The sequence below is a fragment of the Crinia signifera genome, chromosome 5 (genome assembly GCF_055691185.1).
Source record: "Crinia signifera chromosome 5, ASM5569118v1, whole genome shotgun sequence".
NCBI lineage: Eukaryota > Metazoa > Chordata > Amphibia > Anura > Myobatrachidae > Crinia > Crinia signifera.
Window position 1 is genome coordinate 324,872,768 of NC_139221.1, and position 17,925 is coordinate 324,890,692.

The 17,925-nt window shown below is 51.1% G+C and overlaps 1 protein-coding gene across 1 annotated transcript in view; it reads right to left on the minus strand.

Annotated features, from left to right (window-relative positions):
• Positions 1-17,925, minus strand: part of ZC3H3 (zinc finger CCCH-type containing 3) — a 194,309-nt gene that overhangs the window by 25,446 nt on the left and 150,938 nt on the right. Inside the window, exons 10-11 of the mRNA XM_083144927.1 lie at positions 4,301-4,476; positions 2,312-2,472 (exon numbers count right to left, since the gene is read on the minus strand). Of these exons, the coding sequence (XP_083001053.1) occupies positions 2,312-2,472; positions 4,301-4,476 (337 nt within the window). The remainder of the gene's footprint in view (positions 1-2,311; positions 2,473-4,300; positions 4,477-17,925) is intronic.

A 17,925-nucleotide genomic window follows, 5' to 3' on the forward strand; every position in this document is an offset into this window, starting at 1 on the left:
TACAGCCCCCTGCTCTCATGCACCCTCACTCCCTCCCAGTGGGAGGAGACGCTCACCCACTGCCGGGAGCTGCATACTGTCCACCACCCTCCTCCAGTTCTAGGGATGCCCATCGACCATCAATGATTTCAAATCATTGATGGTTTATGGCCGATGTTCAATACTTTTGCCATCGATGTGGGAGGACCAGATGGTTTCCCTATATCGATGGCAAAGGAGAACCGATCAAGTTTAAAAAAAATGTATGGTGCCGGGACACAGAGCATAGCTCCGCCCCCCCACACCTGACAGTCTCGCCACTGAGTTCTGATTGTCCCACGGCCTATTCAGTCAGATATAGATATATATGGATGACCATCAATAGCTACAACAATCGATGGTTATCCAACTAATATTTTACTACTATCGATGGCAGGGTGCAAAATCGCCATCAATGCCAACCATCGATGGCGTCGGCACCAATGCCCATCCCTACTCTGCAACAGGCAAAAACCTTTACTACCCTCACGCCCACACACCTCTATCACTGCCCTGCCTCCTGTCCCGTAACTTCCGCCAGTGGGGACCCGCTCACCCTGTGTTGCCCACATTCCCCTATCATGCTTTACCACCCAGCCTCCTGCTCTCATGCACCCTAACTCCCACCCAGTAGGAGGAGACACTGACTCCTGTGCTGCCACGCTGGACCCTCACCCACTGACAGAAGCTGCACAGTGTCCCCCGCCCTCCTCTTTAGTCCCCCGTATGCCCACACACCCCTATCACTACCCAGCTTCCTGCTCTCCTGAACCGTAACTTCCACCACTGGGGAGTCACTGACGCTGTGTTGCCCACATACCCCTATCATGCCTCATAGCCCAGCCTCCTGCTCTCATGCACCCTAACTCCCACCCAGTAGGAGGAGACACTGACTCAGGGTCACCGTCCTGTACTCCTGTACTGCCACGCTGGACCCTCACCCACTGCCAGAAGCTGCAATACAGGGCATCTTTCATACAATTCTAACCATATATCTCACAATACAAACGTTCCCAAATTAAGGGGGCGCAGCCCCTTACGACGGTGTGAAGAGCGCCCGTAGGGTGCGATGAATCACCTAGTGACCTGTAATATTTACCTTATATAGAAAATATAGGGCCAGGTGCACTAAGCTTCGAAAGTAATAAAACGGAGAGTAATAAAACAACCAGCCAATCAGCTCCTAACTGCCATGTCACAGACTGTTTGAAAAATGTCAGGCAGGAGCTGATTGGCTGGTTGTTTTATTACTCTCCATTTTATTACTTTCGAAGCTTAGTGCATATGGGTCATAATCTTTTTTACACCATTTTTTTAGTTTTTAATTTATATAATAAATGTGAGCGATGCTCAAAGGGTTAAGCCGGCACCTCCTCCCACACAGACCGGGAAGTTACCTGCAAATGGATATACTGTATACATACAATGCACGTGTCTGAGATGAATGAGTTAGAGTTCAGGAACCCCCTTATTAGTGGTTCTCCCACAGCATCAGCAGCCGAGGCTGAAGAGGAGACTTGCTGTAACAACACACAGCTATACTTTTGTGGCATGACGGATAAGAAAGGCCAGGCCAGCCATGGGAAATACACCTGGCTGCCCGGAGCACGTGTGGGACCAGCCACAGCTGTCTGTACATAGCAGAGACGCTCAGACATAAAAGAGGCAGAGAAGGCATGTGCCCTGGGAGAGCTCCGCTGCCCTTCTGCACACGATTTAGGAGTCCCAGCGCGATACGCTCTGCCAGGTGGATAAGTGGAGCAGAGCTGACCTTCCTTCGGAGTCCTGGGGTACCTGGCTATTTGCTGGAATACACGGCGCACGGTGCGCTCACCGACTTCCACTGCGGTTCAACGTCAATTATTTATAAGACAGACATATGGCAAACATCAAGCAGGGAGCTGCTGTCTCTGCGCCGCTTCCACCACACGAGCGAACGCACGGCTCTCAGGAGGAGGAAAGTGAGGAGAGAAGTCAAACTTAGAGGTGAACTCCAAAGAAATCTCAAACTGTGTCTTATTTCTTATTTATACGTCTACAAAGCTCCGCAGCCGAGGTCTAACTTCCTTCATACAGCAAAGGACGATTTCCATGTGATCTAATAGCGATACGCCTTTCTCAAACGCTCCGTTTATTTATCCAGGAAGGTGGAAATGTCATACGCCAACCAATTAACGCAGGGGTAAGGGGTTCTGCAGTAACTGAAAACCACTATACAAGTAAAACGGGAGTGTGTTTTGGGGAGCAGGAATGAGAGGACGGGCAGGTGGCCCTAATCCTACAGTCACGTTACCTGAGTCCTCAGCCGACTTCGCCCTTTTACACACCGGGGTCCCATCGCTGGCAGAGGAACAGTTCAGGGAGATGAAGGAAGGACAGCTCTCCCATCCGCTGCTGCCCGGGGTCTCCTCCTCGCTGGTGGATGGGACTGGCAATGGCTGCTCTGTATGTAACCTGCAGAAAGAGTGATACAGGCTGAGTGATACGGGCAGCAGTACAGGGGAGAATTCATATCCACAATGGCCGACATGGCAATTTGCCGGGACTGGATTTCCTGCTTCCGCCTGGTAGAACCGGGATTAAAGGTTGTAGGGGTGTCAATTTTTATCTTCTAGGACATGGACCACCCAATTATTGTACTGCTTCGCTTGTTAAGCTTCCGGCTTTACCACCTCCAATCGTAGTCCATGTGATTGGGAAAACATGAACATTTTTTTTTTAAAGGGAAAAAAAATTGTGAAAAACTTGTGTCGCCCATATACTGGGCCGTATCCAATGCTGCTGGGGAGGGGTTTAAATGGCAGGGATTGCCGAAAACAAGGGACCCTTACTGTTTAACCTCCGCACCGGCCGCTCACCATCACAGAACAGCGAGGATTCCCCCAAGCAGCGAGACTCGCAGCTAATGCGGTTTTAGCGGCCGCACACAGTTTCCCTGTCGCTACAGAAACCTAGCGAGGGGGAAACGGCGCGTGCAGTAAAATACTGACCGTGCAAGTGGTCACAGCGAGCAGTCCGTACTGCTCGCTGTCACAGCTCGCAAAAATCAGAGAATACACCTCACTGTGTTGGCCATAATCTGTACTTGCTGATAATTAATGTCTCCTCTCTGGGAGATGTCCGGAGAGGAGACTTTCATCTGGCATTAGGGTGGGCGGGGACGGAGCCCTACATCAAGCCCCGCCCACATTGCAAAAAAAAATAAAAATCCCACGATTCGCAGGATTCACAGAGGGGACAGGGGCTAAAATGATGCAAATTGCTTCATTTTAGCCTCTCTCCCTCCTCATACTACCCATATATTTTAACTGTGGAGTAGGAAGATACGGGGGAAGCTGGGGCATGCAAGAGGCTTGCCCGCACTTCAGGGGGCCGGGAGGAGGAACAGTTTTAAACTTCATTTTATTGGACATCTTCTGTAGGAATATTTGTCAACTTCTGTATCTCCTGGAGGGGAAGGTCAGGTAGCCGGGGTTGGGGGGGTGACACAAGCCGCAGCATTACAGCCCAGCCACTCGCAGTAAGGATGGCCATCAACCATCGATGATTAGAATTCATCGATGACTTATGGCCGATGTCGAATAGTTTTGCCATCGATGGGGGGGGGGGAGACCAGATGGTTTCCCCCCATTGATGCCCAGCTTAAACTAATAGTTTTGTTTTTGCTTTTTCCTCCAAAGTGCCAGGACACGGAGCATAGCTCCGGCGCTCCGCCCATGTCACACACAAAGCTCCACCCCTGCATTTTGATTGGCAAAGGCAACGATGGCCATCCCTAACTCGCAGTGCAATGCCGTAATATGGGGCAGGGCTATGCAACCACCAATATCGTGACGTCACCCCCTGCTGGGAAGTAAGCAGAATGCAGTAGGCCAGTGGTTCTCAACCTTGGTCCTCAGGACCCCACACAGTGCACGTTTTCCTGGTCTCCACACAGAATCACAAGTGAAATAATTCGCTCCAATTGTGATAATTTAAAATGTGTCAGTGAGTAATGAGTGCACCTGCCGGGGGACCTGGAAAACGTGCACTGTTGGAGGGACCTGAGAACTGAGGTTGAGAACCACTGCAGTAGGCAACCCTCTCTTATGGGAGTCCAAAATTCAGGAGAGTAAGCCTTTAGTCATGGTGACCAGTTTCCTATATTCATCAGCCTTAAATCTTACCTTTTCTCCAAAAACTACACATCTCCTCCTAACATCAAAGATAAGCACATAGCCCAGATCTTGGGCAACACCTGGATACAGATATTGAGGCACATTCACTTCCTGCCTCTGCTTACCCAGAATCCTCTTGTGCTTGTGGCAGTTGAGTGGAGCTTGGCTGGGTTTGCTCTGATTGGTTTGTGCGATCGATCCACCTCTTTCTCTGGCGGTGTTGTAGTTTGCATTTTGAACCCTGTGGACAGGTGCCATTCCGGGCGTAGTCTGGGCACAGCAGGGTGTGCTTCTTCTTACACTGTGGAGAAGAAGCACAGAGCTCAGAGTTGCACGGTGACCAGCGGAAACAGCCTGTACAGTCAGAAACACAGCGTTTACCAAGCAATCTAAGGACATATCTGTGGACGCATGTCGCCAATCTGCAACTTTCACCAAACATGGCCAGATGCTACTGGCTTCCTTCTATTCACCAAAACCCTCAGGACTGGTGGCCTGAGTGACACCACTGACTGAGGCTACCACAATAAGTGGATGAAGGGGGAGGGAGAGGGCAAGAAGGGGAGGAGGAGAGAGCCAGAGACATTAAATACCAGGGTAGGAGAAGCAGAGGAAGGGAGATGGAGGGGAAAGCGGCAGAGGAAGAGAGGGAAGCGGGGTAAGGTGTGGGGAAAGTGTGTGTGTGTGGGGGGGGAGAATCAAAGGAAGAGATAGACAGAAGAAAGGGGAGCAAGAGGAGAGGGGGAAGCAGAGGAAGAGGAGAGAGGGAAGTAGAGGAAGAGGAGAAGCAGAGGAAGGGAAGAGGGAGAAGTAGAGGAAAAGGAGAAGGAAAAGCAGAGGAAAAGGAGAGAGAGAAGCAGAGGAAAAGGAGAGGGAGAAGCAGAGGAAAAGGAGAGGAAGGGGAGAGGGACAAGCAGAGGGAGAGGAGAGGGCGAATCAGAGGAAGAGGAGTGGGCGAATCAGAGGAAGAGGAGTGGGAGAAGAGGAGAGGGAGAAGTAGAGCAGGAAGCCCATTTCTAAAGCTATAAGGAATAATGCATATAGTAACAAATACCCACAGAGGATATGAACGCTGCTGCCATTTACACTATTTCCAATGAACACGCATCCAGCAGCCCAGCTGTCAGGTTTGTGCGTCACGTCAACACTGTTATAACATTTCCCGTTGTGAGACTTGCAGTCTATGGCGACAGGTACAAATCATACCTTGTGCTGTAGTCACCTCAGATCTACTCAGACTGACGTTAGGAGTAGTAGTAAATCTTAGGAAGGGGTGCCTGAAGCTGCCATTTATAAACACTCTTCAGAGCCCCCTCCATCTATGATCGTGCTTTGGCGCACGTTAGATCAGGCATGTAATGTAAGAGAAAGCAGCTGGGGTTGTCAGAGCCAGTGCACTTGTGTCAGGTTCCTAATGGTTTACACACAACTGCTCGGTCCAGACCCCGGCTCCATGACATCACCCCCTAAAGGAAACTGGCACTTGCTGAAATTAGCAGGCCTTGGCCCAGGGCCTCTACAGGGAATATTGGACCCCTCATCTGTTAATGGGAAGCCCAAACTGTTGATTTTCCTAATCCCTACAAGACAAGGATTTCCGAGCGGCAATTGTTGCTGCACATTGGGCTGCAAAGGGCGAAAACATAATAGTGTAGATGGCTCCTTACCAGGAATGGGTGACCAAATTCACCCAAAGTTCAGTATAATGGTCCAAGGCATCCTAGGGAACCCAAAAGCTACATCCAACACTTATCGGTGTTACAGGTTCATTAGTCTAACATCAGGATAAAAGCTGTACAAGGATGGCTTTTGTGGTGGCCAGAAGAGAGCCCATGATCTTCTAAAGGAATGCGCATCACTGCATGGCTTAATTCTGCTTTAAGTCTATTGAGGTGCACAAGTGACCCATCCAGAACCTGCCATCCACCGCCCCCACCTCACCATTACATGTGGGCCAGATCTTTTGGGCTCTGGTGAATGGGAAATACGTTAACAAATGTACTCATCACCACAAGAACCACAAAGCAACCACCAAGAACGTGGGCGATTAAGTCTTTTGTCTTCAAAACAAAATCACCAAACGCCTCCTAATCCTCCTAATATTTTTGTAGAAAGAGTAACGCCAGCTTTGCTAAAATGTCCCTGTGCAACAGGAAACTGATCCTAATCTAAGGTTCCTTATGTGGCAAACTAAGGTTCCACAGTCATGCAATGGGTTAAGGTCCATCAGCCACAGGCTAAGGTTCCTCAGTTACACAATGAACTAAGGTTCCTCAGTCAAGCAAAGGGTTAAGGTCCCTCAGGCAAACAATGCGCTAAGGTTCCTCAGCCAAACAATGGGCTATGGTTCCTCAGCCAAGCAATGGGCTATGGTTCCTCAGTCATGCAATGGGTTAAGGTCCCTCAGAAACAGGCTAAGGTTCCTCAGTTACGCAATGAACTAAGGTTCTTCAGTCAAGCAATGGGTTAAGGTCCCTCAGCCAAGCAATGGGCTACAGTTCCTCAGTAATGCAATGGGCTAAGGTTCCTCAAGTCACAGGCTACGGTTCCTCAGTAATGCAATGGGCTAAGGTTCCTCAGTCACAGGCTACGGTTCCTCAGCCACGCAATGGGCTAAGGTTCCTCAGTGACAGGCTACGGTTCCTCAGTCATGCAATGGGCTAAGGTTCCTTAGTTACAGGCTACAGTTCCTCAGTCATGCAATGGGCTAAGGTTCCTTAGTCAAGCAATGGGTTAAGATCCCTAAGCCAAGCAATGGGCTACGGTTCCTCAGTCATGCAATGGGCTAAGGTTCCTTAGTCACAGGCTACGGTTCCTCAGTCATGCAATGGGCTAAGGTTCCTTAGTCACAGGCTATGGTTCCTCAGTCATGCAATGGGCTAAGGTTCCTTAGTTACAGGCTACAGTTCCTCAGTCATGCAATGGGCTAAGGTTCCTTAGTCAAGCAATGGGTTAAGATCCCTAAGCCAAGCAATGGGCTACGGTTCCTCAGTCATGCAATGAGCTAAGGTTCCTTAGTCACAGGCTACGGTTCCTCAGTCATGCAATGGGCTAAGGTTCCTTAGTCACAGGCTACGGTTCCTCAGTCATGCAATGGGCTAAGGTTCCTTAGTCACAGGCTACGGTTCCTCAGTCATGCAATAGGGCTATGGTTCCTTAGTCAAGCAATGGGTTAAGATCCCTAAGCCAAGCAATGGGCTACGGTTCCTCAGTCATGCAATGGGCTAAGGTTCCTTAGTCACAGGCTACGGTTCCTCAGTCATGCAATGGGCTAAGGTTCCTTAGTCACAGGCTACGGTTCCTCAGTCATACAATAGGGCTATGGTTCCTCAGTCATGCAATGGGCTAAGGTTCCTCAGTCACAGGCTAAGGGTAATCAGTCACAACTAGGGATGACAATCCCAAGATTCAGGATTGAAAAATGCTCAATTCTGGTTTTTCTGGGATTGGAAGCTCCAATCCCAGGATTCAAATCCTGGTGTTCCGCCGATCCCTATCCTGGGATTGGCCAATCTAGTCACAGGCTAAGGACCCTCAAATATGACGGAAAATAAAACTCATACAGCAATGATTACTTTGCGTCATTGTTGCTAATAGTGCGTATATGTACTTACTTCTTCTCTATGGCTTCCTCATATTTTTGTTGAACAAATATTGACTGAAAAACTAAAATATGTTTCGGTATGGGATCCGGTCCCATGGCTGACCATAAAAACATTCTCAGAATCCCCAGGGGCAAGGGCTGCCAGGAGTCTTGGGGCTAGGAGCTGGGGATGGTTTTGCGGTTAGGGTTAAGGATTAAGGTTAGGGGTAGGCGACATGACTCCTCAGATGTCTCCACCTGAACTTCTCATCACATGATCACGGGATGTCGCTGGGAGCAGCTAAGACACTACTAGACCACCAGGGAAACTTTGCCGACAATCATGTCAACGAGTTACCCATGTAGACATTATGAATGTTGACATGATCAATGTTGAAATGGCAAGACTGGTGCCATTATAGGTGTGGACCTAATATAACTGGTGTTTTTGTCGGTACTTGTGTATTATCACGGCGCCCATCGCATACCATAAGGCATACGATGGTATGCGATGCAATATCGCGCAATGTTGTACAATGGCATACAATTTTAAAATTGTATGACATTGTATATGGCATACAATGCGATGGGATGCAATTAAAAATTGTATAAGCACCCTAATGGGTGCTTACAATGTTAAATGCACCCTAATGGGTGGTTACAATGTTAAATGCACCCTAATGGGTGGTTACAATGTTAAATGCACCCTAATGGGTGCTTACAATGTTAAATGCACCCTAATGGGTGGTTACAATGTTAAATGCACCCCCACTATAAACGTGAACCCGAAGCGTGGCGAGCGCAGCGAGCCCACGAGGGGTGGCGGTACGCGTCCTACGACCTTTTCATACCCCCACTATCCACGTTGGCGTGGAGTTGATTTTATAAAGTGTGGCGAGCGCAGCGAGCCACCGAGCCCGCGAGGGGCAGCGCATAACTTCACAGGTATGCGCGTGCGCTCGCCACGCTTCGGGCTCGGTGGCTCGCCACACTATATGAAATCAACTCCACGCCGACGTGGATAGTGGGGGTATGAAAAGGTCGTAGGAGGCGTACCGCTGCGCTCGCCACGCTTCGGGTTCACGTTTATAGTGGGGGGTGGCTTGGGGGTGCATTTTACATTGTAAGCACCCATTAGGGTGCTTGTACAATTTTTAATCGAATAGTGGTGTAAAATCGCGTCGCATCGCATGCCATCGGGTGTATGGCATGCGATGCGATAAAAACATCGCACGACCAACATCGGGGGCGCCGTGATAATACACAAGTACCTTTTTGTCACATGAGATCTATCAAACATGACTTAGAGATCAGTAGATGATTGTTTATAATTGAGACCATCTGCACTGATTCAAAGCTCAGTCCCCAAGGAACGATAACAGCCCAGGTTTTAAGAATATCCATGGCTCAGCAAATAACTGCGTGAATTAAGTATTACTTTAGTCACCGATGCCCAAGTGATTGTACCAGTATTTAGCTCACCAAAAGGTGAATGCAGACCACTCTGTTCTAGCCTTGATAAAGTGTCAGCCTCTTATACTAGTGATCCCACGGTATGCCATGGTATTGTACAGAGTGTCAGCACTGACACAAATCCCTGTGAATGCGTGTGCCAATCTGTGTACAGGCTCCTCATATCGGTTCGCCACTATCAGCGTCAGGGGTCCAGTGCCAACAAAAAATAAAACCACACTGCCCCTTTCCCGTCAGCCGACATGAGAGGACTCTTCCAAAAATGTCCTGTGACCGCCGTATCTGCGTATACCTGTGTCTCTTACACGGTCTCGGTACATTATACTGTAGTGAGGAGATCTGGGTTTTATAGTTACGATAATTCTTTTGGAAGTCTGTGTATTTGTATCAGAGATATGCAACATGCTGAGGGCCTAATTTAGACCTGATCGTGGGACAAATTTGTTCACAAAATGGGCAAAACCATGCTGCGCTGCAGGTGGGGCAGATGATAGGGAGAGAGAGTTATGGGCCATACACACGGGGCGATTACAGCCATATTTCTATGTGAACTGGCTAGATTGCTTAGAAATGAGGCACAAATCGCTCCGTGTGTATGACCCCTGGTGACGACAATGCACGGTCCCGTGCATTGCTATCACCTGACTAGATTTAGCCCAAATCTAGCCATCGCCAGTGTTCTCTCTATTGCGATCACTGCCTGTGACAGATGGCTCAGCACACTGCGATCACTGCCCTGTGTGTACAGTACGGGGCATCAGATTTGGGTGGAGTGTGTTCAAACTGAAATCTAAATTGCAGTGTAAAAATAATGCAGCCAGTATTTACCCTGCACAGAAAAATAATAACTCACCCAAATCTAACTCTCTCTGCACATGTTACATCTGCCCCCCTGCAGTGCAGCATGGTGTAGTCCATTCTGAAAACCAATTTGTCGTGTGATCAGGTCTGATTTACGCCCTGATTCAAGACCGCTCGCTAAGTAGCTTAACGCCACCTGCCAGGGCGCCGTTTGCCTGATGATCCACAATGATAGTCCCACGTGATCGATGGTTTCCAAACGATTCATATTCAGCTTCCGAATACAGATAAACGTTTGCATCGAGCTTCTGAATACCACATTGGCATCACTGCTGCCCTCTAGGGATGGATGCAGCAAGCAGTCATGGGACAGCAGCTACAGGTAGAAAGCTCTGGCACCCCCACATCGGAGGACACGTTGTAGGATGATTCACAGATGATCCAGTGATCAATAATCACATCCCCGCTGGAAACAGCCAGGAACTGTGTGATATTACTTCCCCCATGTGCAGGTGGAAGAGGAATATTCAGCACTATCCCAGCAGCTTAATGCATGTTGAAGCCGTTTCAAATCTGATTGATTAGTTTTTAATTATTTAATTAGTGTAAGACATCTATCAGCTTAGTCAGGGGGTGCGCAAGCCAAACATAGAGAACAGATTCCTGGCAGATGTCCTCATTAATAGCGCTGTGACTGCTGGCGCCCCAGCCAAATCCACCCGTGTGTACAAATAAGTCTGTTGTACAGACAATGAGCATATAGAGACATGGCTGCAGGCACTCCGGCACTAGGGCGTTACCACCCCGGCACCAGGGGGCACCGAGCACTGAGAACAGCATAAAGAGACATGGCTGCAGGCACTCCGGCACTAGGGCGTTACCACCCCGGCACCAGGGGGGCGGTGACCTCTGAGGACAGCATATAGAGACATGGCTGCAGTCACTCCGGCACTAGGACGTTACCACCCCGGCACCAGGGGGCGGTGACCACTGAGGACAGCATATAGAGACACGGCTGCAGTCACTCCGGCACTAGGACGTTACCACCCCGGCACCAGGGGGCGGTGACCGCTAAGGACAGCATATAGAGACATGGCTGCAGTCGCTCCGGCACTAGGACGTTACCACCCCGGCACCAGGGGGCGGTGACCGCTAAGGACAGCATATAGAGACATGGCTGCAGTCACTCCGGCACTAGGACGTTACCACCCCGGCACCAGGGGGCGGTGACTGCTGAGGACAGCATATAGAGACATGGCTGCAGTCACTCCGGCACTAGGGCGTTACCACCCCGGCACCAAGGGGAGGTGACCTCTGAGGACAGCATATAGAGACACGGCTGCAGGCACTCAGGCACTAGGACGTTACCATCCTGGCACCAAGGGGAGGTGACCACTGAGGACAGCATATAGAGACACGGCTGCAGGCACTCAGGCACTAGGACGTTATCACCCCGGCACCAGGGGGCGGTGACCGCTGAGGACAGCATATAGAGACACGGCTGCAGTCACTCCGGCACTAGGACGTTACCACCCCGGCACCAGGGGGCGGTGACCACTAAGGACAGCATACAGAGACATGGCTGCAGCCACTCCGGCAGTAGGACGTTACTACCCCGGCACCAGGGGGGCGGTGACCGCTAAGGACAGCATATAGAGACATGGCTGCAGTTACTCCGGCACTAGAACGTTACCACCCCGGCACCAGGGGGTGGTGACCGCTAAGGACAGCATATAGAGACATGGCTGCAGTCACTCCGGCACTAGGAGATAAGGCTGGGACCTCATTTTAGCTCTCATATCGGTGTGGCATTTGTATGGTCTCCCCCAGGTGCGCCTTCATCCTCCAACACTACAAAGACATCCTAGGAGAATAACGTCTGCCACAATGAATGGATTGCAAGTGTAGGGAGGCCGATGCTGTTACCGCCAAAGTGAGGGAGGCCGACGCTGTTACCACCAAAGTGAGGGAGGCCGACGCTGTTACCGCCAAAGTGAGGGAGGCCAACGCGGTTACCACCAAAGTGAGGGAGGCCAACGCTGTTACCACCAAAGTGAGGGAGGCCGACGCGGTTACCACCAAAGTGAGGGAGGCCGACGCGGTTACCACCAAAGTGAGGGAGGCCGACGCAGTTACCACCAAAGTGAGGAAGGCCGACGCTGTTACCACCAAAATGAGGGAGGCCGACGCTGTTACCACCAAAGTGAGGGAGGCCGACGCTGTTACCACCAAAGTGAGGGAGGCCGACGCTGTTACCACCAAAGTGAGGGAGGCCGACGCTGTTACCACCAAAGTGAGGAAGGCCGACGCTGTTACCACCAAAGTGAGGGAGGCCGACGCTGTTACCACCAAAGTGAGGGAGGCCGACGCGGTTACCACCAAAGTGAGGGAGGCCGACGCGGTTACCACCAAAGTGAGGGAGGCCGACGCGGTTACCACCAAAGTGAGGGAGGCCGACGCGGTTACCACCAAAGTGAGGGAGGCCGACGCTGTTACCATTAAAGTGAGGGAGGCCGACGCTGTTACCACCAAAGTGAGGAAGGCCGACGCTGTTACCACCAAAGTGAGGGAGGCCGACGCTGTTACCACCAAAGTGAGGGAGGCCGACGCGGTTACCACCAAAGTGAGGGAGGCTGACGCGGTTACCACCAAAGTGAGGGAGGCCGACGCGGTTACCACCAAAGTGAGGGAGGCCGACGCGGTTACCACCAAAGTGAGGGAGGCCGACGCTGTTACCATTAAAGTGAGGGAGGCCGACGCGGTTACCACCAAAGTGAGGTAGGCCGACGCGGTTACCGCCAAAGTGAGGGAGGCCGACGCAGTTACCACCAAAGTGAGGGAGGCCGACGCGGTTACCACCAAAGTGAGGGAGGCTGACGCGGTTACCACCAAAGTGAGGGAGGCCGACGCGGTTACCACCAAAGTGAGGGAGGCCGACGCGGTTACCACCAAAGTGAGGGAGGCCGACGCGGTTACCGCCAAAGTGAGGGAGGCCGACGCAGTTACCACCAAAGTGAGGGAGGCCGACGCGGTTACCACCAAAGTGAGGGAGGCTGACGCGGTTACCACCAAAGTGAGGGAGGCCGACGCGGTTACCACCAAAGTGAGGGAGGCCGACGCGGTTTCCACCAAAGTGAGGGAGGCCGACGCGGTTACCATTAAAGTGAGGGAGGCCAACGCGGTTACCGCCAAAGTGAGGTAGGCCGACGCGGTTACCGCCAAAGTGAGGGAGGCCGACGCGGTTACCGCCAAAGTGAGGGAGGCCGACGCGGTTACCGCCAAAGTGAGGGAGGCCGACGCGGTTACCACCAAAGTGAGGGAGGCCGACGCGGTTACCACCAAAGTGAGGGAGGCCGACGCGGTTACCACCAAAGTGAGGGAGGCCGACGCGGTTACCACCAAAGTGAGGGAGGCCGACGCTGTTACCACCAAAGTGAGGGAGGCCGACGCGGTTACCACCAAAGTGAGGGAGGCCGACGCTGTTACCACCAAAGTGAGGGAGGCCGACGCTGTTACCACCAAAGTGAGGGAGGCCGACGCTGTTACCACCAAAGTGAGGGAGGCCGACGCTGTTACCACCAAAGTGAGGGAGGCCGACGCTGTTACCACCAAAGTGAGGGAGGCCGACGCTGTTAACCCTTCAACTGCCAACAGAAAATGACAGGAGGCAGCAGTGTAAAGCCAGGTGGACAAAGAAAGCCACTAACCCTTAAAATGCCGATGAAGGAATAATGACCCCTTGCAATGATGACACAGGACACCAGTGACCCGCACGGCGCTGAGTGACGGTTGTAAAGGAGAGATGAGGTTCCAGGATGCAGGTGGTTCTGGGCACAGGATTGGGTTAATGACGATGACACTGCCAGGATGTGATTTATGGGCAAAGTTTAATAATGAGACACCTGCTCCCTTCTGTTGGGTCCTTGAACTCTCACTTCTCTGCCAATGTATATTATGCCATAAGGTTGGAGGCCGATGAGACGGTTGCTGGCAATAGCGCCTAAAAGGCCACGGACCCGGGGGGCACCAATCGCTGATCGGTCCACCATGGCGTGTAAGGCAGCTAGTTGAGACTAGCGATGGAACCAGGGAGGGAAGGGTTAGTGAGAGCGGTCCTGCCAGGAAATGTGTTGTTACGGGCACAGCTGGCACCAAGACGGGCTACGGGGTTCAGTGCAGCAACCTGCTCCCTGCTGGCATCCACATGTCACGTAAGGTGAAGGAAGGAGTGGAAGGGGCGCTGTAAGTGAGCAGGGCATTCCACAGGGTCACTCGATGCCTCCCACCTGTCGGGGGCAACTAATTATAAACACTGCGGGAGCCCAGCCAATCGGCAGGTTGGGCTGTAAGAAAAATGGTCTGGGGACAGGACAAGAGCAAACCCTACCTAGGCCAGGGCGTCATTAACCCCTGCAGGGCTAACAGAGGCGAGGAGAGAGGCAACCATAAATACATTGGTTCCCTAACTGTACTGAATAACGGCACCCTGTCGGAATCGTTCTCACGGCACTACTGGGCTAAATGTTTGGTTATGTGGGGACAAATAGGGTTCACTTCTCTGCGGGCAGTACGGACGGTGTAACGGTTAGCATTACTGGCTCACAGCGCTGAGGTCATGGGTTCCATTCACACCATGGCCCTATCTGTGCAGAGTTTGTATATTCTCCCCGTTCTTGCGTGGATTTCCTCCAGGTACTCCGGTTTCCTTCTACATTCCAAACACTGCTGATAGAGACTGGGACACAGGGAACCATTAACCCCTACACTGCTGATAGAGACCATTAACCCCAACACTGCTGATAGAGACCATTAACCCCTACACTGCTGATAGAGACGGGACACAGGGAACCATTAACCCCTACACTGCTGATAGAGAATAGGATACAGGGAACCATTAACCCCTACACTGCTGATAGAGACCATTAACCCCTACACTGCTGATAGAGACCATTAACCCCTACACTGCTGATAGAGACGGGACACAGGGAACCATTAACCCCTACACTGCTGATAGAGAATAGGATACAGGGAACCATTAACCCCTACACTGCTGATAGAGACCATTAACCCCTACACTGCTGATAGAGACCATTAACCCCTACACTGCTGATAGAGACGGGACACAGGGAACCATTAACCCCTACACTGCTGATAGAGAATTGGATACAGGGAACCATTAACCCCTACACTGCTGGTAGAGACTGGGACACAGGGAACCATTAACCCCTACACTGCTGATAGAGACTGGGACACAGGGAACCATTAACCCCTACACTGCGGATAGAGAATTGGATAGAGGGAACCATTAACCCCTACACTGCTGGTAGAGAATAGGATACAGGGAACCATTAACCCCTACACTGCTGGTAGAGACTGATATAGGGAACCATTAACCCTTACAATGCTGATAGACTGATATACAGAGAACTATTAACCTCTACACTGCTGATAGTGACTGAGATACAGGGAACTATTAACCCCTATACTGCTGATAGAGACTGGGACACAAGGAACCAATAAGCCCTACACTGCTGATAGACTGGGATACAGGGAACCATTAACCCCTACACTGCTGATAGAGACTGGGATACAGGGAACAGTAACCGCTATACTGCTGGTAGAGACTGGGATACAGAAAGCCATTAACCCTTACACTGCTGGTAGAGACTGAGATACAGGGAAACATTAACCCCTACACTGCTGGTAGAGACTGAGATACAGGGAAACATTAACCCCTACACTGCTGGTAGTGACTGGGATACAGGGAACCATTAACCCCTACACTGCTGGTAGAGACTGGGATACAGGGAACCATTAACCCCTACACTGCTGATAGAGACTGGGATACAGGGAACCAATAACCCCTACACTGCTGATAGAGACTGGGATACAGGGAACCATTAACCCCTACACTGCTGGTAGAGATTGAGAGGGGGGCATGGGGAATCATTAATCCCTACACTGGTGACAAGGGGGGGGGGGGGCAGAGGTTATATTGTAGTTTATATGTCATCACTAGTATTAGTGCTTGGGTGTAAGTTCTGTCAGATACAGGCTCCCCCCTCCCTGTAATCCCGGCTCAGGATCCCACAGTGATCTGTGTAAACACCCACAGCACTCCAATGACCAGGTGCCGGGGATTGCAGCTAGGGACACTGAACAAGGTGCTTTTGTGGGTCCTGATGCAGTTTAGGGATTCATCTGAAGCATACTATACACACGTATTGCAACCCTTTTATTTCTATTAAACATTTTAGGCTTACAATACTATTTAGTTGTTGCTTTTTTAGCAAATGGACAAAACCATGCTGCGCAGCAGGTGGGGCAGATGTAACTTGTGCAGAGAGAGTTAGATTTGGGTGGGGTGTGTTGAACTGAAATCTAAATTGCGGTGTAAGAATAAAGCAGCCAGTATTTACCCTGCACAAAAACAAAATAACTCAGACAAATGTAACTCTCTCTCTGCACATGTTACATCTGCCCCACCTGCAGTGCAGCATGGTTTTTTGCAGTCATTGTGGGTGCCGGATAGTGTGTGTAGGGGTGTGTGGGGGGGGTTTGCTGTGACTGTTGGTGGGGAGCGGTGGGGTGATCTCCTGGTGGTGTGGACCAGATGGAGGAGAACCCTAGCAACAGCAGTGGGGACCGTGGTGATATGGACCCTCCTGGACCCAGTGGCTGCAGCAGGATGCCAGCAGTGGGGTAGTCACTGGAGGATCTGGGGTTGTCAGGCCAGTGTAAGTCTCCTGGCACAGCATGTCAGAAGTAGGCGGACCCTAGTAGCCAGAGTCCGCCTACTTCTCGTTCGGTTGGTGGGACAGTTCTCTTACACCTGAACCATTGAACATGTTTAATTTTCACTAGTGGTTGTAATAACGTTTTTTGGCATTTTTTTCTCTGTGTGGAAGCAAACGGCTGATAATCATTTGCTCCCACAGACTACACAGATCATAACTACTAATTGACTGGTTGGAACGATATCATCATAATGTATGGCCAGCATTAGCTTATAAACCAGAAGACCACGTGATCCACGTCACCTGACACTGGCTGCATAATATATCCCACCCACCGCCAGGTGCCACTGCAACGAGATCGTCACTGTGATCCACGTCACCTGCCACTGGCTGCATAATATATCCCACCCCCTGCCAGGTGCCACTGCAACAAGATCGTCACTGTGATCCACGTCACCTGCCACTGGCTGCATAATATATCCCATCCCCTGCCAGGTGCCACTGCAACAAGATCGTCACTGTGATCCACGTCACCTGCCACTGGCTGCATAATATATCCCATCCCCTGCCAGGTGCCACTGCAACGAGATCGTCAATGTGATCCACGTCACCTGCCACTGGCTGCATAATATATCCCATCCCCTGCCAGGCGCCACTGCAACAAGATCGTCACTGTGATCCTCGTCACCTGCCACTGGCTACATAATATATCCCACCCCCTGCCAGGTGCCACTGCAACGAGATCGTCAATGTGATCCAAGTCACCTGCCACTGGCTGCATAATATATCCCACCCCCTGCCAGGTGCCACTGCAACGAGATTGTCACTGTGATCCATGTAAGCTGCCACTGGCTGCATAATATATCCCATCCCCTGCCAGGTGCCACTGCAACGAGATCGTCACTGTGATCCACGTCACATGCCACTGGCTGCATAATATATCCCATCCCCTGCCAGGTGCCACTGCAACGAGATTGTCACTGTGATCCTGGTAAGCTGCCACTGGCTGCATAATATATCCCATCCCCTGCCAGGTGCCACTGCAACGAGATCGTCACTGTGATCCACGTCACATGCCACTGGCTGCATAATATATCCCATCCCCTGCCAGGTGCCACTGCAACGAGATTGTCACTGTGATCCATGTAAGCTGCCA